The sequence below is a fragment of the Protopterus annectens genome, chromosome 17.part0 (genome assembly GCF_019279795.1).
Source record: "Protopterus annectens isolate FY-2018-M chromosome 17.part0, PAN1.0, whole genome shotgun sequence".
NCBI lineage: Eukaryota > Metazoa > Chordata > Ceratodontiformes > Protopteridae > Protopterus > Protopterus annectens.
The window spans coordinates 670,965,104-670,990,902 of record NC_056751.1 but is presented as its reverse complement, the minus strand read 5'-3'; the positions used below and the strand labels follow the sequence as shown (position 1 = coordinate 670,990,902).

Below are 25,799 nucleotides of genomic sequence, written 5' to 3'. Positions count from 1 at the left end.
CTATCCAAACTGAATGTAACCTCCCTGACAGCACAGATGCACAGGTGAAAGCTGCCCTCTCCAAAGCAAAAAACACAGCATCTGTGGGACTGGATGGTGTCCCAGGCTGTGTCTTACATGAGCTCCAAGAAGAACTGAACCCTCACATTAAGTCACTGTTCAAACTTAGCCTTACTACAGGATATGTACCCAAAGAATGGTGTACAGCTACAGTGGTCCCACTCCACAAACGTAGTGCCACAATGGACCCCGGAAACTATTGCCCCATAAGCCTGACTAGTCTGGTCTGTAAAGCTATGGAGCGTATTATCATGGAACTCATAAACAAAGACATTGGGAGCCTCCAGACACTGGACCCTACCCAATTTGGCTTTGTTAAGGGCAGATCTTGCCTCTTAAACCTAGTTGATTTCTTTGAAACAGTTACCAAAGCGATAGATGAGGGCAAGGTAGTCTACACAGCCTACCTGGACCTCGCAAAAGCCTTTGACACAATACCCCACTTGGGCATCATAAATAAGCTTACCAGCTTAAATATCAACCCCTATATCACAAGATGGGATGCAAACTGGCTCATAGATAGAACCCACATGGTCAGAATCACAGGTGCCATGTCTGAATCCAAACCAGTTACAAGTGGCATCCCACAGGGCTCAGTTCTGGGACCTCTCTTGTTTGGTATATACTTCTCTGAGGTTCAGGCTAACATGGGGGGATTATGGCTGATGAAGTTCGCAGATGACTGCAAACTGGGGACCATAATCGAATCTCCAGCTGACACAAGCATCCTCCAAAAGGGTCTTACAGAGACGGATGCTTGGTGCCACGGCCTCATGCTAAATGCTAAAAAGTGCATAGTCATCCCCTTTGGGAAAAACAAGGTGCCCACAAATTACCACATAGGTGGTAATCCATTAAGTACGGAAGAAGCAATTAGAGATTTGGGGACCAACGTAGATAGTAATCTCTCCTTTGATAATCACGTTGCTAAAGTGGTTAGAAAGAACTTCTATATAGCCCACCTTATCACAAAAGGGTTTGCATCTAGATCAAGAGAGGTCATTGTGCCCCTCTACTCGTCACTCATCAGGCCCATAATTGAATACAATGCCCCTTTTGGGATGTACCTTACCTGACACCTGCAGCAACTGGAGAGACCCCAAAAGTACCTCACCAAGAGGATCATGGGCTACAAACAGATGTCCTATGCAGCTCGACTAAAGAAACTCCAGCTCTACTCAGTTGCTTTCCGCCTACTCAGAGGTGATCTATGCCTGACGTACAAAGCCATGTCAAACCCAGAATTAATGGACAAGCTCCACCTCAAAAAATCCAAGTCCCTTAGAGCTACATGCTCCAGGGACCTCAACCTCAGCACAAAAATAAATAGGACATGCTGGAGGGACAGATTCATTTCCCAGAGGCTCCCCTCACTCTGGAATAGAACCCCAATTCATGTTAGACATAGCCCCTTGCTGACCCTCTCCAAGTGAAATTTGGACGCGTGGATGGGAAATCGCAAATTCTCCCCTGGGATCTCTCTCCTGTGTCCCTGCTAGACAGAGGCACAGTAAATTAATCTTAAAAGGGTACCTTCTGTGACCTACTTTACAGAGGCACAGTAGGCTAATCTAATAGGGAGGCAGAAGCCAAATACACTCTGGCTAGGCTTATAAATGCCCTAGGGCAGATAGCCTAGTATCTACCTATGAACCTATGAAGACATACCATCTGAAGAGCACAGCAGATGTAGTGGTGCAATGATGGACAACCTGCTAAATAGGTACACTCAGAGGTGTGAAGTCCATAACCCTATGTGTCATGTTATGGTATCAACCCCACTCCCACCAGAAATACCAAATGCATAACAGCAGCCACTGTGGGCAAAGCCTGTGACTGGACTACAGAAGGACAAAGAGTCACACATAACATGAAGGGGAACCACTGGCCAGACAAATAGAGAATGTGTACACCAGAACAAATTCTGCAGTAACATAGGTTCCCTGCAGTGTATGGAGTCAGTAAACATCACCCACAACTACACAACACACACCCACGTAAGTGGATCTCCTCAACAAAACAAAAACCAAAACAAAGGACACCTCAGAGGCAAAAACACATGAGAACCCCACAAACCTACACACCACAGAACATACAGAGTCCACACACCAGTGACTCGCAACCACTAAAGCCTTACCATAAACCCAACATATTACTCATAGGAGACTCCATTGTGAGGCACACAGATGTGCCTCTCACCAGGCTGGATAAGGAGAAAGTCATACTTACTTGTTTGTCAGGTGCCAGAATCCACCATATCACACATGCACTCAAGTCACTTCACAACAGATACTGTTATGACTCTGTCCTAGTCCATGGTGGTGTGAATGACGTCAGATGTACCTTTCTGGACTATAGGAAGACAGACATAATTCAGCTTGCTGAATATGTGTTCCATGCAGGTATGTCCCTAGCCTTAAGCAGCATTCTGACGTCACCCAGAATGATGGCTCAATACAAACAGAAAATGATTGTCAGTAACTATTGGCTTACTTACTGGTGTCATCCCAGAGGGAGCCACTGCCTGACAGCCTGGGAACATATGATTGACAGACCACGCTGCTTTGCTAATGATGGCCTCCATCTATCTCACTTGGCCTTCAGGCTTCTGGCAAAGGCCCTTGCCTCCCCCATAGTGCTTTGTTAGGGAAAGCCATGGGGGTCCATACTACTAATATAAAACACTCAACAAAATGCAAATGAAAGGCCATGCTGCTAAATGCTAAGAGTCTAAACAGGAAAATGCACTCATTGAACGCAATTGTAACTCTGGAAGATGGTGACATTTGTGCATTCACAGAAACCCATGCCACAGCTGCAGAGAGCAACTCATCCTTACCTGATCACTCATCCTATCACAAGGCCAGACCTCAAAATGCAGGCAGCAAAGCCAAAGGAGGTGACGTACAAATATATATTAGACAGACACACACTTCCATGCTGGTCAAACAGTTTGACATACACAAGACACTCCAAGTGCAGTTAAACGTTGACAAGACCCCTACGCAAATTATACGTAGCTACAAGCCAACATATCTGACTCAGGATGCCCACCCCACATATCTGGCCCTCTACAAATCTATCAAGATTCAACCCGTTACTCTGATCATGGCTGACTTATATTATCCAACCATTGATTGGAAAACCAACCATGCCAGAACAAAAATGCACAGAGATTCCCCCATCTTATCAATGCTAAATCCTTAGGACAGCTGCTTGATACCCCCACAAGATGTGATACATATGTCAGACTTGGCAGTAACCAATATGATTAATAACTGCAGCACTCCTATGGTATCATCCTCTCTGGCAAGATCTGACAAAAAAGTGGTCACGTTCGATATCACCATCTCTCCTGACCCCCTCTAGCCATGGTAAAATGAAAATGTCTCCCAATCTGATCACAACCACCAGAGGGATGGTATAAACAGTTGAACATCACCCTACCCCTCTGGAGGAACAGGCACCAACATCCAAATGTACACAAAAGCACTATGCCAGCATATATATATAGAGATGCATAGAATCAGGAATACCTGACTGGGCAACATCATCATCCGCAAGGGAGAGTAAACCTGTCTGGAAACATCTCCCATAAAGGAACTATATAACAAAAGACAAACATTGCTGTTGAGGACTAAGAAGGAGCAGGTGCAAAATTGGAAGTAATCACCCCTCAGCCTGAACAAACAAATAAGAGCACCAGTGAAATCTTCTAAAAGTAACTCTGAGTCCAAATTGCCCACATCTAAGACAGACAATCATAAGGTCTTCCTCAAATATGTCTGCATTCCCAAAGGAAGGTCCCAGATCTGTGCAGAATTGGTGGTCAATGATACCACATACAGAAATACTGTAGATATAGCCAATCTACTGGCTGACAGATCCAGCAGAAATGTCTCCCCTCTGTCCAACCCATCAGTAAAGCAGGACAGCTCCAGTATCTGACCATCCAAATCTTATCACTAAGGAACTGGGCATCACTACCCTCTCAAAGCCAAGAAAACAGCATCCATGGGACTTTAATACATCCCAGGCTGCAACCTACATGAACTCAGGCATGAACTGGCAGCACCATTATGCACCCTACTCAACCAAAGCCTGAGTACTGCCTTTGTCACAGCTGAGTGGCGGACAGCTACTGTCATCCCTTTACACAAAGGTGGAGAGTTCACAGATCCAGGAAATTAAAGACCCATCAGCCTAACTAGCCTGATCTGCAAGGCCATGCAATGGATTATCATGTTCCTCATTCACAGGGATATTGGCAAACTCCATATACTGGACCCCACACAGTCTCCCTTTCTCAAAGGGAGGTATGTCAGTGAAATCTGGTTGACTTTCCTGAGACAGCCAACAAAGGCATGGATGAGGGAAAGATGGTGCGCACACTGGCCACCTTGACTTGGCCAAAGCCTTACATACTATTGCCCACTTGGCCATAGTACATGAACTCTGTCAACTAGGCATCAATCCCTATGTTACCAGATGGGTAGCAAACTGGTTCATTGATAGAACCCACATAATCATAATGGGGTAGCCAACTCAAGCAGTACACCCGTAATGAGTGGCATACCCCAGAGATCTGTCTTGGGGTCTCTGGTATGCAGGCTATTCTTCCCTGAGATGCAGGCCAAAAACATTAGCCTATGGCTGACCAAGTTGGTAGATGACTGCAAGATGAGAACAGTCATCAATACCCAAAGTGATGTGGATGTCCTACAACAGGGTCTCACCAAAAAAAAATGACTGCTGCCAGAAACATGGCCTCATGCTGAATGCCTGCAGATGCATCATCATCCCCTTTGGGGAGACTGACATCCCCACATATTATCACATTAACAACAGTGTCCTACATACACAATCAGTAGTGAGGCATTTGGCCACCCAGGTTGATAGCAACCTGAATTCTGAGCACCATGTTGCTTCTGTTGTACAGAAAGCTTCATTGATGGGCCAACTCAAAAATAAGGGTATCTCATCCAGGGACAAAGAGGTCATAAGATCCATGTATTCTAACCTTATAAGGCCAATTATTTTGTACAATGCCCCCTTTGGCATGCACCTTACAAAGCACATGCATCAGCTGGAGAGACCACAGAGGTTCCTCACCGGGAGAATCCAGGACCTCAAACACCTACCCTACACAGATAGGCTAAAAGCACTGTCCTTCTACTCAGTTGCATACAGACTCCTCAGAGGTGACCTTTTCCGGGCATACAAAGCAATCCAGACCCTGCCTTGATGGGACTGTCGCATATCTGGAAGTCAAGGCCCACTCAATCAACCTGTAGGTGCAGCATCAACCTGGTCTGTGATATCATTACGACTTGTTGGTGTGACAGATTCATGTCCCACAGACTCCCCCATCTGTGGAATACACTCCCTGTCCATATCAAACCGAGTACTTCAATGCCCCTTGGAAGTGCTCCCTGTATAAGTGCATGGGAAACAGAAAATACAGTCCCGTGATTCATCTGTGTCCCTGCTTGACAAGAGCTCTGGATGCTGACATGTCTTAACATGGGCTACACTCTCATCTGTGAGGGTTATAAGGGCTTTGGGGCAATAGCCTAGTAACCTGATATCAACCTATCAACCTATAATCAAATCTCTGTCAGTGGTTCACCACATTACTCTATACTGTTCTGCCAATTACATACCTGGAAATCACAGTGCTATGTGGAATATACCACACATATAATCGGCTTCTCTGCTCAGTAGAATGCACTCTGTACCCACACCAGGATATGACTTTTCAGTTAAGAAGAATACAACATAAGCAGGAGATCCCCAGCCAGTATATTACTGAGGTGCTGGACTGTTTACACAGCTTCATCAGCCAATCTAGGTAGGTAGGGGTTCTAATCTAAGTCCTGGCAAGTGTGTGTGTTTGTAGGCTGTAGGCAAATCTCTCAACTGGCCGGAATAGGCAAGAATGTCTATAGTTTGCTCATAATTTTGGTCTGTTCATCATACAACTTGTATTTCTCAGGTAAATCACTGTAATGATCTGAGGATTTCTGTCAGTAAGTAATGACACAATACATTTCAGTGTCAGATGTCATATATGTCAGAAAATGTCTGCTAAAACAAACACTGTTACTTTAGCAACTTTCTACATTTATAAGAGCAATATTTACAGTATGTCCCAATGTTTGGGCCATTGTCCCCCCATTTTGGCAGGCTCTCTCCAGATTTCTTGCACTAACAGGTTGAAAGGTATGGCTATAGCACACAAAACACTGGACTGGAGTATAACTATCTCTGGAATGGAGTCCCACTTTACTATAAAAGGTCATACTGGGCATGTTCCTACAGTTAGCTCATGTCTAAACCCACATCAGACTATATAACTGTATATAGGGTTTCCACCTTCCTTCATGGCTAAAACCAGAGTAAAGCCACACCCCTCACGTCACCAGTAACCCCGCCCACCCCCTCTCGCGCCCACATTTTGCCCATTTTGTGACGTCTCAGTGACATCACTCGGTGCGGAACGCCCTCTTTTTTCGTTCCTGTTGCATGCTTTCAGCTGATTTACTATGCTTTTCTGTAAAAAAAGCATAGTAAATCAGCTTTTTGAAACAGAATACCGAAGTTTGTACAGTGTTTTCGGACTACCGGAAAATAAGTTTGATTTCCGGATAGTCCGGAAAAAAAAACAGAGGGGTGGCAACCCTAATGTCTTAGCATACAGACAGCTATGTACACCTTAACTGCCTCTACCCACACCCATCATACAGGATTACCCTCAGTTAGCTGTAGGTGGTCCATATAAGATATATCTGCATCTGCTGTGTGTGATACACAGCATATATGCGGGCAACATATAACAGTATTTCAAGCATACACACACACAGACATGGGGAAGAGAGAGACAGACAGTGATAGAGAGAGGGACACAGGGGGACACACAGAAAGTGAGTCATACACATGGATACCCTGAAAGGCATAGAGTAATGTCCTGCTTTGGACAGTGACATACCAGTTGTAACCTGTCACATGTGTCAGCATGAAGATGAGCTCCATTGTGTAATAGTACTGAGATAGGGGTTGTAATCTCACATCACGTGCCTGTGTGTGTGTGTGTGTGTGTGTGTGTGTGTGTGTGTGTGTGTGTGTGTGTGTGTGTGTGTGTGTGTGTGTGTGCATTTGTAGGTTAAAGTATTATGAGGCCTTTCCCACTCAGTACACCTCCCATTGCCCTACTTTACAAGATCTGCTGATGTCATTCACCTTAGAAGTACCTTTGGATACTTGTCAGCCCTATAAGCTCTGTGGCATGTGTGATAACTGTGTAACACTATAGTACAAATAACTAGATAGGTAGGGATTCTAATCTCAGTCCTAGCAAATGTAAGTGTGTGTGTGTGTGTGTGTGTGTGTGTGTGTGTGTGTGTGTGTGTGTGTGTGTGTGTGTGTGTGTGTGTGTGTGTGTGTGTGTGTGTGTGTGTGTTTATAGGTTAATGTATTTTGAAGCCTTTCCCACCCAGTACACTTCCCATTGCCCTACTTTAGAAGACCTGCTGATGTCATTCACCTTAAATGTACCCCTTTGGACACTTATCAGCCATATAAGCTCTGTGACATGTGTGATAACTGCTTAACACTAGAATACAAATAACTATATAGGTAGGGGTTCTAATCTAAGTCCTGGCAAGTGTGTGTGTTTGTAGGTTAAAGTATGTTGAAGCCTTTCCCACCAGTATACTTCCTATTGCCCTACTTTAGAAGACCTGCTGATGTCATTCACCTTAGATGTACCTTTGGACACTACTCAGCCTTATAAGCTCCATGGCACGTGTGATAACTGCGTAACACTGCAGTACAAATAACTAGATAGGTAGGAGTTCTAATCTCAATACTGACAACTGTGATACTGTGTGTGTGTGTGTGTGTGTGTGTGTGTGTGTGTGTGTGTGTGTGTGTGTGTGTGTGTGTGTGTGTGTGTGTGTGTGTGTGAGAACCATATCCTGTGTATATTGGTTATACCCTTTTGAGGCCTGTTCCACCCAGTACACTTCCCATCACCCTACTTTACAAGGGCTGCTGAAGTCCTTCACCTTAGATGTACCTTTGGGCATGCCCCATAAGCACTGTGGTGCATGTTGTAAATAAGCAGTACTATAGTACATACATGTAGATAGGTAGGTGTTTGAATCTCAATACAGACAACTATACTAGTGCGTGTGCTTGTGTGTGAAACATTTCCCTTGTAGCTGTTGTGTGTGTTGGTTATACCATTTTAAGGCCTGTTGACCGCCTCCCCATGACATTTCTTTAAAGAACTAATTGATGGCATCCACTTTACAAGCACAGTTGCGTATTTTCTAACACAAGAGCACTGTGGTACATGGAATAGTCAAATCAGTCTGTATTGTACATAACTACAGAGGTAGGTCATATAATAGGAAAAGTGTCAACTCTGTGTGCATGTGTGTTTCAATGCATGTCCTCATGCAGCTGTGTGTCTGTGTTTCAGATGGCTATACCATGTTAAGGGCCTGTAAACTCCTCATTGGCAATCCTAACAGCCCCTGCAATTGCCACCCACTAGAATAGTATTGGCAGACACTGCAACACTATAGTAGCTCTCTGGTGTTTGTGTTATGTATTCAGCAGTATCATTTGTACAACTAGGCAGGTTCAGGTTCCGCTATCAGCAAGGGCAGGTCATGAGTGAGTGTGTGTGTGTGTGTGTGTGTGTGTGTGTGTGTGTGTGTGTGTGTGTGTGTGTGTGTATACATTCCCTTGCAGCAGTCTACCTGTGTTATGGCCACCAGCATACCCCTCAATCCCACACAGAAAGACATCTGGTTAGATCCATATTGAAAAATGGGGCAAGGAGCAAACATTAAGCACAACCTTCACATATTGCTGTGACATGCATGGAAAGTAGATACCAGAATATGGTGTGCTTAGGAATGCACTTTACAAAGTGTATGTGTCATTACATGACAATAGCTATCATCAATCTGCAATGTTAGTCTGTCATGATTTTCCCACATTTCGCCAGAAAAACACATTTTATGACAGATGGAAAGAAAGTATGTGTCAGACATCAGGACAGTCTGCAGACATATGCAGAGGTCACAGGTATATCTATCATCTGTACCACCCTGCAGGTTGCAGTCCATGTTTGGTGAGGTGTGACCTGTGACAACAACTGAGACAGTAAAGAGATCTCAAGAGTGTAGGACAACAAAAATGTCACACAGTCCTGTACTGACTGCATAGAGCAGTTATTGCACAGCAGAAGCACCTCAGTGTTATGACAAATAGTGTAAGCTAAGGTAATGTCACACAAACAAGGTGTCCTAGTAGCAAACCAGAGGAAGTCCTGTGTGTTGCAATTGCCATGGCCGTGGTATGTCTTGCCAACTGTCACATTACTACAGGTCATGTGCCACATTTGATAATGTTGCAAAGCCATTCATTGTCACTTATGTGTGTGCAATAAGTATATTTGTGAAGGCCCTGTGACTACCTGGTTCCCCCAATAACCCAAAATTATATAGGATGAATGATAATTTGATCCACCCATATATGTAGGTGCAGCCTAAGGCTGTAGAAACTCTAAGTATTTTGCACTCTGTCACTGAACCACAAACTGCTGTTAACACACTGTGATGAGCCATACAGTGGGTATGGAATGCTCTCAAGGTCCCACCCTCACGCTGTATGCAGACAACAGTGTCAGCATCCCATACAGCAAGTACATGTTCCCACCATGTCCCACATCAGCGCCAACCTCATAAACACATAGACTGTGATGAAAGGCCTGGGTACCCAGGATGGTAACATAGTTGCATTCAGGTACAAAGTATTGGCAGTCATCAGGAATTACTTGTATGTGGTTCGCCACATAGGTGAAGGAACTGCATCCAGCCAAAAGGTGGACATTACCTCTGAATAGTCCTCAATCAGTAAAACAAGACATTACCAGTATGGCCGGTCTGCTATGCACCTATGCAGACATCTGTTGAATCTGTAACGTCTATGGTAACTCCCACAAAGGTCAGCTATGTCCCTCAACACAAGCACACATGTGGCATTGGTACAGGATAATATGCGCATTTATGAACATGTACAGTACAAGTTGTGATGCTACCCAAATCACTGACATTCACAATAGGTGTGCACTTTTGTGCATTACAAAACTCCACCCACACAAATGCAAGTTGAATTGACATATGCATCCATGTATGCAAAGGCTGCCAGTATGAATGCTACAGTATTGATGTGATGACCACTGGGGCCTTACATGTACACTCCTCAGCTGTTGAGTCACCAACCTCCATAACAGATGTGGGGATGTGTGCCTGGGAGGCAGTGGCTCCACCAAAGTTGGCGAGGAAGTCCTCTGTTGGTGCCAGTGGTGCTTCTGTAGCAAGCCCTCCCCAATTGCCTGCACAGTCCCTGAGCACAGCTGCACCCCTTTGCCATGTGCTGTGTATTACATCTGTGCCACAGTGTCAGACCTATTCATAGCCCCTGTGTTGTGTCCAATATTGTTGACGGTCCCCACCAGTTCTGACCATGGGGAAGTTCATTGCTGCATGTGCTGCTAGTTACTCTCCAACAGTACTCTGTAATGTAGTCTCAGGGAATCCAAGATTGCCACAGTCTCAGACTCTGTGTATGGTTGGTGATGTCTATGAAACATCCCACCTGGAAGACATGAACAGGGAGCACATCACAGGACCACATACATTGGCTACCATCATGTACAGACCATACACATCCCTATTTGCTAGCACTATCCACCACTAACACCCACATTATACCCCTGACATCTATCAGTAGAGTATGTGTGTGAGTATTGTGAATATACCAGCATTACAGCATGTGCTGCCCTCCATATCCTGATGTGTCATGTTCCCCCCACTGAGGACCATTAATGTGTATAATCCACCAGTCATCATTCACATCACACAGCACATGCAGCAGCTGGGGACATCATGGAGGTTCCCCACAAGGGAATACCAGGCTATCAAACATCTACTGTACACCTATAGGCTATAAAGCAAAGCCTCTACCCAGTATCATACATAAACCTCAGGGGTGACCTCATTGTGGCGTGTGAGGAAATCATGGTCTCCACATTACTGGGACTGCTGGCTGTATGAGTGCAGGCCATGCTCCACTGTGTTAAAACACACACACACACACACACACACACACACACACACACACACACACACACACACACACACACACACACCCTCAACCTGATAAATGACTAGGACTGGCCTTGTTGGCAGCTCATATGTGTGTCACACGCAATCACCCTGCAGTGGAATGTGAACTATGTCCACGTCAGGCAAGGTAGCTACCAACACCTTTGCATGTGTGACCTGGTGAAATGGATGGTTAACAGCACATACACCCTTGGGATACCACCTGTGTCCCTGTTAGATAGGGACATCAGCCACTGCCTTACATACACATGGGCTAACCTGTGACTTAGGCATATGACTGCTCATGGCTTATAGCTTAGTAACCTGGGATGGCAGCAGGACAACCAGAAGTGGCCTGACCACTGTGGCAGACTGTGTTGTTATGTGTCCACACACATCACTGCCATTGACTGCTGGGTGCCCTCTATGGGCAACATTACAATACTAGGTCATCCAGCCTACATCTGGCAAATAGGTGAGTGGTACTACAGGTGCATGTGAACATGCCAGGAACATCTAAGGTACACAATAACAGAGAGCAGTGCATATGTGGTGTAGGATGACCTACTTACAGGTGTCTGACATCTGCAGTACCAGACGTCATTATTTTCTGACTGCAGTCCTTCATGATTTGCCACTAATTTGCCAGAAAATCAAACTTTTATGGAAAACATGGCAAAATTATGAAGCAAGTATCAGGACATTCTGCAAAGCCCTGTACAGTTCACAGGTATGCTGCAGACATCGCCATTAGGGATCACTGTAGGTGCTGGACAGCAGACTAACATACAACATGACAGTCCCAGACATGTTGTTGAGAGCTACTGTTTAAATTCCTATTTCACATGACTGTATCCCCCCCCCATCTGCATTCCATTACATACTTAATTGTTCGACATACCTGGTATAGTGTTGTACCCCTTTTTCAGAATAAATTCACAAAAGGTGTTGTGAAAAGTCGCAATCTGTCTTCTTGATGAAAGTATCAGACCAGTTTAGCTTAGGCATCAGCTTGCCTTTTGTACGTACTGCTCATGAAGAGGTGATGGCCTGTGCACTAATCTGTTGCTCCCATTTGCTAATTCAATCCAGAACAGCTGAGCTGCTTTCTATTAGCCAATGTCATGGCAACACAGTGCAATAATTAAGGCCTTCATGTGGGCCTTGCCCCTTTTCCTGGCCTGTGAGCGGGACATTATGGAGGTGTTGGAGCTATAGCATCACAGAGGATAGGTGGAAATACTGTCCACTGTTTGGAGTGATGTGTTGTGTTCACAGTTTTGCATGCTATTTTTGAATACCTCTTAACTTCTTAGCACAGGAAATGTGGATACAGCATGACAAAATGTGTGTACAAAGGTTCACAAATAGGGAGGGATTTGAAATATTGATGTCATAACCTTTGAAAATTGCTAGAGTAACAGGGTTTATTTTGACATTCAGTTTCTGAGGGATTTGAAGTCTGACACTCAAATATGTATTACTATTTAGTGACCTCCATCCTGATATCATCCCAGTGATTTAGCAGAATACCATAAATGTTATGAGGAACAGACCATAAATATGTGCCATAACCCTGGACATTTTGTGGAAATCTGTACGGTCACATGTGACACTTGCAGCATTTATTGTTCTGCGCATTGATTCTGTGTCTGTGTCAGAGACCCAAGTACACAGTGATTTTGGCCACTATATGTCAGAGTACTATGTGACTAGGATGTGTTCATATAACTCAATTGCTTTACTCAAGAGGTCAGTTGTCCTACTAGTATGTTGCCCTGACCGCATTTCAAATGGTTCTGTGTTCATAATTTGACAGTGATGTTTTTTTGTCCTAAAGGTATATCCCTGTCCTGCCTGATAACTTTACAAATGCATCAGCATACTGAAAACTGTACATATTTTCACAGAATGTCTGGAGTTTGTGCTCATATTTTTGGTCTGTTCCTCAGAATATTTGTTGTTTTCTGGCAAATAACTTATATAATAACTGCCATATGTAAAATATGTACCTATTGTTGGGCATCTGTCCCCCATTTTGTCAGTGTCCATCCAGTTTCTTGCACTAAGAGGTTGAGAGGTATGTCCATCAATAAATTCCCAGAGTTGATTTGCTCTGACTCTAGTGTAGAAAGTCCTGGATTCAAGAGATGGCAGTAATATCTGTTTTCCCTACTCCTAAATGATTGTAATGCATATGTTTGAAAAAGCATCAGAAATTCCCACAGCTCTTATGGTGTAGAGGTATGTTCCTCTAACCATAGTGCACAGGGTCCTGGGTTTGAGAGTTGGTAGTACTATGTTTTTTTTCCCTAATATTAAATGACTGTAATGCATGATATGTTTATAAAAAGCATTGCAAAATTCCCACAGCTCATATGGTGGAGTGGTACATTGCTCTGACTGTATGGCACAGGGTCCTCGGATCAAAATCTGCCAAGGGTAGCTACTTTGCTGCTGGGCAAAACAGGGACTGATTGAGACAGAGTGATTAAATAAGTTTTAGCGGGTTTGCACAATGCTAAGTGATGCCAAGAGGTGATTAGTCTCATTTGGCTCTGCTTAGCACTGCTTACTCCCACTTAAACCCAAGCTAATTTTAAAAAACGAAAATAAGGGTGACAGGAAAGTGGTAAAATGGGGGCATGCAGGGGGAAAAACAATGTGAAAGGCAGCTACAGATGTACAGGATGGGTGTAGGAAAGGACCATAGCTCTCATTTCTTCTGCAGCAACAGCTGTGAATGATGTGTACAATTTGGAATTTAGAGCCTCACACCACACAGGGATGGGTGTGGGTGACATATATTGCTTGAGTAATTCAGGGGTAAATTGACTGACATAAGTGTACTTGGGGACAAAATGGAGAGCTATGTATGGGACTTGTTTTTTGGGGGGGACAGATGCCCCCTTTTTTTAAGGTGAGAGTGGAATGTTGGAAAAGGTTGTAGGTACATTTGCAGAGGTAAGTGGGTAGGAGAGGTTGCTTTTTCAGACAGACAAGGCAGACAAGGCAGACAAGACAGCCGACAGGGGCAATGTATGACACATGAGGGGTTGAACACCTTGGATGGGGAGTGTGGTTGGAAATCAGAGGCCTATCAGCCCCCACATGAAAAGATTGGGATTGAGGTGCCATAAATGGCTGTGCTAGGGCCTGAATAACAGGGGCAAGCTGCCCCTTGAGGTGCACCAGTCTGCCCTTGATATGGCTCAGGAGTCCATCCAACTCTGTCTGGATGACCCTGTGCTCCATACCACAGAACCTTCTGTAGGTGATGGATTCCTCTCTGTGCCCATGCCCATGCCCGGGGGGGATGGGGCCCTTCTCCTGAGGCGGTGCCACCCAAGGGTGATGCAGGACCAGTGGAGGAGGCAGTTCTGGGTTGGGTCCAAAATGTGCTGGGGCTCAGTGCCACGGCCAGATGATGCTGGACAGGCAGATTCACTGGGATCTGCCTTCCCAAATGTGCTATGGTGCTGAGGTTTTTCAAAATGTATTCGTTAGTCATGAACAAAACATTTCAAAATTAGTTATAACAGCATGCTTGTGTGTTCCAATTAACCCAGAACAATAGTAGTAAAACAACTCCACAGCAAATAGAACACATGCATAAATGGGATAACAGTAAGCATTGTAATGCCATGCCAGTTACATTTACAGCAACAGGCCACCAACAATGGTATTTGAACAAGGTATGTTAATATGCAACCAATTAAATATATGAACAATAACAGAACACAAGTCCCAACATTACGTTTTGAGAAAAACATACCCGTAGTATATGAATAATAATTACTGATGCAGATAAGGGGTGGGAGGAGAGAATAAAGTCTATTAACAACTGTATAGGCTTCTATTTTTCACAACAGTACTGTTCAATACTCTACAGGCCTGCCATCATACTACATCTACCTATGGTCCATAGCTTCTGTAGTACATACATAATTGTTAAACTGTCATCCTGGAATGGTATGGGGTAAACTGTGACAACTCTGGGTACATGACTAGAAGGGACTCGTACATATCAGAATTACATATATGACAAAGAAGGTGTACCTTGCACTGATATTGTGTGAGTGTGCTACTGGCATACTTCACCTGGATTCATATTCATCTCCAAGATTATTGGCAGCAGTGACCACTAGCCATGACATTGTGAAACTTGAGGGACATGTACCGGGAAGAGTGCATGGTGTATGTAGCTAGCCTGCTGTCATTTTTCAGCCATGGGGTTGGACAGTGGAACAGTTGTACATGGTTTATTAGTATACCCTTCATACAGCTACTACAAACATTTCTTTACCTGTAAGACGTGGAGAACATATCTGTTAACATTACAGGACTGCTTCTACAAATATTCAAGATTACTTGAGTGTAAATATTCACACATCTTAGTTCCACTCCCTGGATTCAAACCATGGTCTGGGTGTGCATAAATGAGCAACAGAGCTATTTCTCATTGCACTGAGCTACTAGGGAACTGCTGTCTTGCTTGACTGAATTTTGCCTAATACCCTCTTGGGTAGGCAGTCTGACCTTTTAATCTAAATGTAGTGTCACCAAAGACTGAAGTGACAGTTGAACATACATGCCTGAGATTCATGCATGACAGATAGTGTACTGTGTATTAATCCTTTGAAATAATAAGATCTGGAATGCAAAGGTTAACACAAGGCAATGCTGCAGGGGACACACTATAATACATTACACATTACTATTCAAGGTTCAGATCTTAGTGCAGGACATAATTCATATTTAATTTATATCTTGTTTTACAGCTCCACAATCTACAGTTTTGCATAACAGCTGGTTATCAAAACAACCTCAGTCAATGCATGCTGGCAAAGCCATATTTGCTGTGAAACACCTGTAGACATACTATTTCTTCAACAACACACCCGATTAAACACAACAGTTTTTGGTATACATCTTTATTTGAGTAGCATGACACAGTGCTTTATTACAGTTGAGATTCTACATTCAGTAGTACTGCATATCCTGTAGATCAATATTGGGCTGATAAACTTTATTTATTCAGTACACTCAGAATACACTATACCTACTGGCAGTAAACAATGGACTCCTTCTTATTTATTGCACTATATACTACAAGATAGATCTGTACTCCCCAGACTTTCGGTGCAGCCTCACCAGTCTGTCCACATGGGCTTCCACATTGCTAGCTCTCACCTCTGCAGCTGTAGGGGGAAAAGAACCATTATGCATACCTGTCTATCACATACTCAGGCTAGAATTTGGTACAGCTATGGGTGAAATACTTACAAACTACTGGGGCATTGCTGTCTTCAGCATCTTGGATCCATAGTGCCAAGAGCACCTCCTTTCTCCTCTTTAGGTCAACATAGTGATGTCGTACCTGCCCACCAGATTGGGGGATTCCAGTGTCACTGGTGAGATTGCATGCCAGATGGTCCCAGGTTGTCACATTTGTATTGGGAGCCCTGGTACTGTTCCTGCAGCAGTCTGTCATCATGGTGTTGCACAAGGAGCCCAGCCATGACCCTGGACTCCAAAATGCCCCAGCGCTGCACGCAAAAGCACTCTCCCTCTCCAACTCCAAACATAGCTCCTGCAGTGATCAAACTACAACAGGTTATGGCTGTATTCCCACCTGGGTGGTTTAAATAAGGCCATATTCCCACCATTTGCCATCATTGGACCATTTCTGAAAATGCTGGGCACAGCTCAGCAGTGCTCAAACATGCTAAACTGAGTTGAGCATTGCATAAAGGGGCAGATGCTGAGCAGTGCTTAGCAGTGCATAAATCCGCTTAGCTGGGTTGAATGCTGCTTACAATTATACTTCTTAGCAATGCTCAAACTGGGTAAGCAGAGCTAAGCACTGCTAAGCATTGCTGTTTTCATTTAAAGAAAATGAATGAATTGGACATTAGTTCTTACTGACATATTATTAAGTGTATATATTGTACGTTACATGATGTTCCCTATGCGGTTTGGTTACTTTACTTTGGGGTGTGACTGTACTGTACTGTATGGGACACTTGTGTTTACATGGAGGATTTCACATCATATATCCAGTGACACTAGTTTATTATATCTCCTAAACGTATGAATTTCACTACGTTATCTGGTCCTGCAACTTTAATGCATTGGACACTTATGTGTAACTGTAGCTTTTATACTTGGGTCTCCACTGCAAATAGGCTTCTGGTCAAGCTGGACCACCACATGTAACATATTTCAATGTATACAAAACAAATAAAAAACATTTACAACATTTCCCTATCACGTGTAAAAAGCCGAATGGTTAGGATTCGACTCTTGCACCTAATGTAAAAGTTCCAGTGCCCTAACCATTCAACCAGTGATGATCTGCTGTTAAACTGCTGTACATACCTCTTTATTTTCATTTAAGCATTGCTGAGCATCATGCCGTGCTGTGCCAACCTGCTCAGCTATGCTTAAACTTGACCTTTTCAACAAACTTTAAAAGCATTCAGTTTCTATTTTTAGATGTCTGGCACATGTTCATTGCAAATGTCAATAACTACATCAGTAAATAAAATTAACATTAATATATAAATGCTTTCCGATGTAAAAGCTGAATGGTCTGTATTGGTATTTGAACTATGCACCTACTGCACACAAAGCCAAAACTCTAACCACTAAGCTAACTCAGCATTCAAATTTGCAGCTATACATTTCTACATAGATCTTCACAGATATTTAAGCACTGCTGAGAAATGCGCTGTGGTGGGCCAACCTGCTCAGCTATGCTTAAACATCACATATAAAGTGAAAAAAATACAATACAATTATTTTAAATAGATATTTGGATTATCCTCACTTTGCAAGATTTACCGCCGCTGCCTGTCACAGCACACCACACAAACTAAAATTTAAATGGGAAAAAAGTTACATTTATTAGATTTTCATACATTTATGGTACATAATATTTATTTCTACATTAACAGTAACTCAGCAAACATAACTAGCTTTGGTAAACATTTCAATTAATGGTTTACCAATGTAGCTTCCATCTACACACACTTCACTGCTTATAAGGAAATTTGTTCTGTGTAAGCAGGTGAAAGCTTGTTCATGTCAGCACATGAACTAGCTGCTCACACTGTGAAGAGTGCACAAAACCCATTAATAATGCAGGGATTGTGCACTCTATACAGTGCTACAGGTAGCATGAAAACCCTCTGCGTAGGCTCTACACAGAGCCTACATGGACTTTCATGAATGCTAGCCAATATCTGTTTTTAATGATGATTCTGTAACATCGGTGGTATCTGTTGTTGTCACATAGATAACTAATTAGAGTTGATGGCAAACATTAAACAAGCTGAATTGAATTAAACATTCTATTTATCTAAATGTAGAAAAGTGTTCAATACATTTTTTTCAAAAGCCAAGCAGAAGCTTTGTACAAAGTTATTTATTTATTTATTTATTTATTTATTTATTTGTTTGTTTATTTTATTTTTTTATTTTGCAGCTGTGTTGTGCATTAGAAAAAGATGTTGTTAAAGTATCTCCTGTGTCAAGAATGGCAATCATTTGAATATTTCCATTTTGTGTCTCGCTTGTTTAGTAAAACTTCCATTAATGACAAAAAAAATTACCATTCTCTTGGTTTGCTGAAATTCTTGATATTATTTCCTTTTAGATGAGTTCACTCCTGGTTTTATCCATTTTCGTGTTTTCAACAATGAGAAGGCTGCAATGGCAATTTGTTCTGGGATCAAAGTAAATCTGTGTAACACAGAGCATGTAAGTACTATGTGAGATGACTGAATAAGGTGGCTAGGATATCCTACAGTACACCTCCCATCTTTCTTCTTTAAATGATGATGAATGCAAATGTAAAACCAGATCTAGTGATCATATTACTTACATGATTTTTAGTGACTAATTAACAAGCTGCCCATACAAATTAGGCAGACTATTTTGAACATGCTTATTTCTTAGAGTCGTGATTTCCTATGATTTGATATCCTAATGTAAGAATGATAGTTTCATTAACCTTTATTACTGCACAGGCAATAGGCAATCAAGTCATAATATTTGTGAGTCAGTGTGTTCAGTCACCTTTAAGGTCTGACCACTGGAAAAGGGACATTATGAATTTATAATCAAAGAGCTCACTTATAGCAGTAACAATATCATGGTTGTCTAGTGCATGAGTGAAGCCAGCAATTGAATTTCAAAACAACTGAGGACCACATTTTCACTTTCAATTACAACAACTCAGGGTTAGGACTTGAAAACACCTTGTGACAGCTGCAACATTGTATTTGTTAGTTACAATACAGATACCCGATGATCCAATATCTACAGCGACAGCACAACCATAACTGCCTTTATCCACCCTCGCCACTTTTAGGGTGATCAATGAAGGGGGGGGGGGTCGCTAATACTGTCTCTGCCATGTAAATCAGCAGCCAAACAGATTCATGTAGACATCCTGAGGCAAGAGCTGGGAACCAGTAATATGTGAAGTAATTAAAGAATGGTACACGCATCTGACTTGGGCACTCTGAGTTGGTCATAGGTGTGAGTATGTATATGTGAAGTAATTAAAGAATGGCACATGCATATGGCTTGGGCACTCTGAGTTGGTCATAGATGTGAGTATGTATATGTGAAGTAATTAAAGAATGGTACACGCATCTGGCTTGGGCACTCTGAGTTGGCTATAGATGTGAGTATGTATATGTGAAGTAATTAAAGAATGGTACACGCATCTGACTTGGGCACTCTGAGTTGGTCATAGATGTGAGTATGTATATGTGAAGTAATTAAAGAATGGTACACGCATCTGACTTGGGGACTCTGAGTTGGTCATAGGTGTGAGTATGTATATGTGAAGTAATTAAAGAATGGTACACACATCTGACTTGGGCACTCTGAATTGGCCATATATGTGAGTATGTATATGTGAAGTAATTAAAGAATGGTACACGCATCTGACTTGGACACTCTGAATTGGTCATAGGTGTGAGTATGTATATGTGAAGTAATTAAAGAATGGTACACGCATCTGGCTTGGGGACTCTGAGTTGGTCATAGATGTGAGTATGTATATGTGAAGTAATTAAAGAATGGTACACACATCTGACTTGGGCACTCTGAATTGGCCATAGATGTGAGTATGTGGTGTGGAAGAAATGCCATGGCAGAGCTAACAACCAGGTGGTGTAAACCTTGGCAATAGATTGTCACAGTTAAAGTGACACCCCTACCAAATGTCTGAATTTGAAAAAGGGGTTGTGGGTGGATGGATGGACATACATATGTTCCCTGTGCCAGTGTTCAGTGAGAGTGTGGGCTGATGGTGGACATTTGTAAAATAGGTAGTGTTATGGCGACACTGAGTTTCGGTTGAAATTCTGACAACTGTAATTGTGATCCTTGTAAAACAAGATTTTTTAAGTGCAAATATGAAAATATATACAAAGTCTAAGGTTGACATATTTATGAGTATGCGTCTTACTCTGATGTCAGAATTAGTATTTATAAACAGTGATGTCAGAGTTACTATTTATAAACACCAGGGTGCAGAACACAGCCACCCATGACAGGGATGCATACTTCACTGCAATTACTGTGAGCTTCTGGATTTACTGCATTTTTATTACAATCAAAGAAGTGTGATGGATCAGATCTGGTAAAAACAGATGGCACTGAGAGCAGAAGTAAAAATCTCTGTAGTCCCTATAGAAAAGGATTAACCAAATGCATATTGAGATTTTCATAATAAGAAGGTCCCTGTTGGAATAAAAAAAGACAAATAACAGAAGACTACAGGAAGATTTTAATGGGTGTTCAGAGGAAATAGTAGATATGCAATCTGCTGAAAAGAAGATGAAATCCATGGTAGAACAGTAATTAAAATATGAACAAACAGCACAAAACCTGGCCAAACTTGAAGATAGGTCACAGAGACAACCTGAGGTTTACATCTATACCAGAACAAACAAAAAAGGAAGATTTTAAAGACTTCATGAATAAAATACCTCAGTATATGCCCTAGAATTTCTATTGATATTAAAATAGAAAGAGCTAATATGGTAAATATTTCTAATTTGAGAATGAGAAAGGAGCTGAGATTTATGCTGATTAAACTGCAGACATATCAACTAAAGGAGGAGATTCTTTCAATTTTGCAGATGAAGGGAGCAATCTTAAAGGCTGGAGATAAAAGGGTTTATACTGAAAATAAATTTTCATCACAAACACAAACAGAAATGCTTTTCTTCCTTCCATAAGACTGCAGAGAAATGAAACTTCATTTCAAATTATTGTATCCTGCACTACATTGTATCTTCCAGCCACTTGATTTATAAAACTGCACAGACTATCCATATTCAAAAAATGAACTAGCAAAGAGAAAACATTAGATAGAGGCAGAGAATATGGGTGAGAACACAAATAGTCAACAGAAGAAAAGCAAACAATAAACACTTCAAAGGAGACATTTCCAACAAAGTCCTTTCCTGTTCATAGGATCATAAGAAGTTATTAGGCTATAGACCCAGAGGTCATTTCAAGTCTAGCTGTTTCATCCCAATGTAATACCATGGATACTCTAGCCAATACCCAGGATTGTATTTATTAATGACTGCCCATGTCCAGGAGGGTTGTGGGCACTATCCCTGGTAAGAAGTTATGGTGACCCATCCACTTGCCAGGTTCCTTTTTAACAGTGTCACAGAGGTGCTGTGCTTCGTAGGAAATGGCAGCCTATCCCAAAGACGCATCAGTCACTGGGAGACAAATGTGTCCCTCCAGCACATCCTATTCAAATCGCAGGGCATATATAGTTCCCTGGAATGGGTTGCTCTAGTCCCGTTTGATTTACGGATGTGCAGCAAATTCATTAGGTTTTGGTCAGAGATTTCTCTGTAGGCCAGGCATAAATCTCCCCTAAGAAGGCTATGTGATACTGAGTATAGTGACAGGGACTTTAGTCGGTCTGTGTAAGGCATGTGCTGGAGTCCCTTGATCTTCTATGTTAGAAACCTCTGAGGTCTCTCCAATTGCTGCAGGTGCTTTGTATGGTACATGCTGAAAGGGGCAGTATACTCAATTATGGACCTGATTAGTTACGGGTATAGATGGGTTATAACCTCCTTTGCTCTAGAGGCAATGCCTTTGCTAGTCAAGTGTGCCATGTAGAAAGCCTTCATTACTACAGTAGACGCATGGTGGTCAAAGTTAAGATCATGGTCTACTTGTGATCCCAGATCTTTTACCACTTCGTAGGTACATAGGGGATCATTAATTTGATAGTGTGAAGGGGCATTGTTTTTACAGAAGGGAATGATGATGCATTTCTTTGCATTCAGTCTGAGACTATGACTAAGTCCACCAGTCATTGGTCTGCATAAGACCCTCCTGAAGTATACTGACATCATTTGGAGATTCAGTAATTGCACTCAGTTTGCAGTCATCCACAAACTTGGTCAGCCACAGGCCTGCACCGATTTGCCTTGGTCACATTTTTGAAGAAATCCACCAGGTTTAACAGGCAGAATCTGCCCTTGATGAAGCTAATTGGATCAGATCCAAGGTTTAGAGGTCACCTATGTCTTTACTTATGAGGTCCATGATGACACATTCCATGGCTTTACAGATGAGACTGGTCAAACTTATGGGTCTATAATTCCCTGGGTCTGTTTCTAAGCCACCTTTGTGGAGGGGAATAACTGTTGCTGTTCTCCATTCTGCAGGAACAAAGCTAGAGGTTAAGTTGTGACTGAACAGGGTACTTAATGGTGATGCTAGTTCATGTCTTAGATTGTTTAGAAGACAGCCTGGGATGCAATCTGGACCTACAGAATCTGTATTTTTTTGCCTTAGACAAGGCTTTAATGACCTGCTTTTTGGACATTTAGGGTGGGGGAGGGGAGTTGTGAGCCAGGTTTGTGATAAGTTTGGAGGGGATAAAGAAGTGAAATTTTTGCCATATCTGTCCACTAGCCGGTTTGCTATCTCTGCATGATCAGTGTGTGATACCATTAGTCACTAGTTTGGCACGTGCTTGGGCCCTACCTTTTCAGCTATGTATATAGCTGTAACAGGCCTCATGATTATCCTTGGCTGTGATTGCTAAGTTTTTCTCAAAGTTACCCTTAGAGGATTTGACATGTCTTATTTGCCTGTTGAGGCTGAGAAGGGTGCTTTTCCATTATTAGGGCCTCACCTTAGATTCTTAGACAGCAACGTTGTGTTTGCTGTAAAGTTTGTAGAAGCTGGATGTCCACCAGGGTGACTTTTTTTCCTTGGAGTTCTGGCTTTAATTCTCTCTGGAACAGCCAATTCTATACACTTATATAAGTTATTGCACAAGGTGTTAGTGTAAGCTTTGGTGTAGTTATCACTTCCCGCCGTGGGTGGGGCTTGGAATGCATTTATACCTTCCCCTAGGAGGGTATAGTTTGTTTTGTTGAAGATTTTTAATCTGACTATGCCCTCTGGGAATTCTGGTGTTAGTGTCAGTTCAAAGGTGCCTGCATTGTGGTCAGATTTAACAAATGAGTGTCCGACAGCTGCAGTAGTGCATGTGTTTGTCATGTTAGTGAGGGCCAGATCTAATATGTTTGTTCCTCTTGTTGATGTTTGAACAATTTGTTCCAGGGCACTTGAGTTAACAAAGTCAAAGAACTTTTGCACTAGTGAGTTAGGCCTAGAGTAGGTTCCCAGTTGATGGTTGGATAATTGAAATCCCCCATAATCAGAGTGTTTGGCAATATTTGGATTGACTCCAGTTTGGTCAAGTAGGCCTCATGTGCATCATGATCCATGGAGGGCTATCTATAACTAGCTATGACCTGAATGGGGATCTTACCCACAGTAATCTGAACTTGGATTAACTCCATGGAGTTGTCCAATCTAACTAGTTAGGAGGTGAACTTATCTCTAATATAGATAGAAACACCACCTCCTTTGGTTTTCACATTTGTTTTGTGGTCTGAAGGTGTGGAAGGCATTGTAGGGTTGCAAGGCTGGGACACTCTATGAGGCCTTGAACCAGGTTTCTGTGACTGCACAGACGTCTATTTCTTCCAGTGACAGAAGTGCTTCCAGGGTGTGCAGTCTTTGGTTAAGCTCCCAGCATTTAGCAGCATAACCCTTATTTTGTTATGGTTGGCAGTTTTCAATAAACCAGTTTTTTTTTCAAAACAGGTTTATTGTTTTAACATATAAGAGAAATATCATAACAATTTTATACAAGTAATTAAAAATAGGTATTATTATAATATTCAACAAAACAACTAAAGTATTTACAAAGACATCCACTACAATCAGATCAATTAATTAAACTAAAATACCATGCTATTGAAATTAAAATTTTTTTAACAAATTTTGTAAATTATCCCATACAATAAAATAAGATGTTTTTCTGTTTGTTCTAGTCCTAATTGTGTTTATTTCCATATGGCACACTATATTCATAACATTTTTAAATCCATTGAACGAAGGAGGTGTATCTGAAATCCAATTTCTAGTTATTATTTTCCTAGCCACTGCTAGAATAGACCATAACAAGGAAAGCTTAACCTTTTTAACACTTTGAGGTACAGGTGTGTTGAATAATATAAGAGATTTAGAAATAATGAAATTATCTGTAAAAAGAGCCTGCAAAAATTCATTAATTGACTTCCAGTATTCTTTCAATTTTATACAGTCATAAAACATATGAGCCCAGTCAGCATTAATTTCTACATTACATCTCTTACATAGATTATCTTTATTATTTATTTTATTCATCATCAAAGGTGTATAAAAGATCTATGTAAAAATTTCCATGTATAAAGTCTCCAGACAATGGAAGACGTAGTTCTATAAGCAGATTCCAATATATATTGTTTATCTTGTTGATTTGGTGGGTCCCCTTTAATAGAAGTGAAATAATTCCAGTATGAATCTACACTGTAAAAAGTTTCTTGTCTGATAACTTTATGTATGTATGAAAGTTTACCTTTATCAGAAACTTTATGTTGTAAATTTAATATCAAGTAATCAATCAGTGTTGGAATAGATTCTTTAACAGTTATAGACATTAAATCTATTTTATTAATGAGATGTTGTCTAAAGGTCTGAACCTCTAACCAGCAAGTTTCTCTTAGATCAAATTCTTGTTTTAAGAAATCTAGATTTTTAACTTTATTATCAGATATCAACTGATACCAGTACTTTAGATCATTATCTATAGCTAAATGAGTTCCTTCAGAAGTAGATGACAAAATCATACCCTGAGTATACATTATAGGAAATACAATAAAATTCCATTCCCTATACTTAGGGTGCATGAATATAAAGTTACGATAACTAATAATAATATTTAATGGGTAACAAACCATATCTTTAGGTGTAATAGGTGAAGTACAAAATTCCTTTAGTAACCATAACATGGAGTTATTTACAATCATATTTTTATGTGTTAAGGAGATTTTCATGAAGTGTATACTAATTAGCTCCCAATAATCTTTCCATTTTGTGACATATGACTGATCTATTAATAAAGTAATAACTTTTACAATAGAAGAGATAGTATAT

The 25,799-nt window shown here is 41.7% G+C and overlaps 1 protein-coding gene across 1 annotated transcript in view; it reads left to right on the top strand.

Moving 5' to 3' along the window:
• The window catches only part of LOC122791320 (intelectin-1a-like), a 326,139-nt gene that overhangs the window by 229,309 nt on the left and 71,031 nt on the right, over positions 1–25,799 (top strand). The window contains exon 7 of the mRNA XM_044059028.1: positions 18,904–19,007. Coding sequence (XP_043914963.1) covers positions 18,904–19,007 — 104 coding nt within the window. The remainder of the gene's footprint in view (positions 1–18,903; positions 19,008–25,799) is intronic.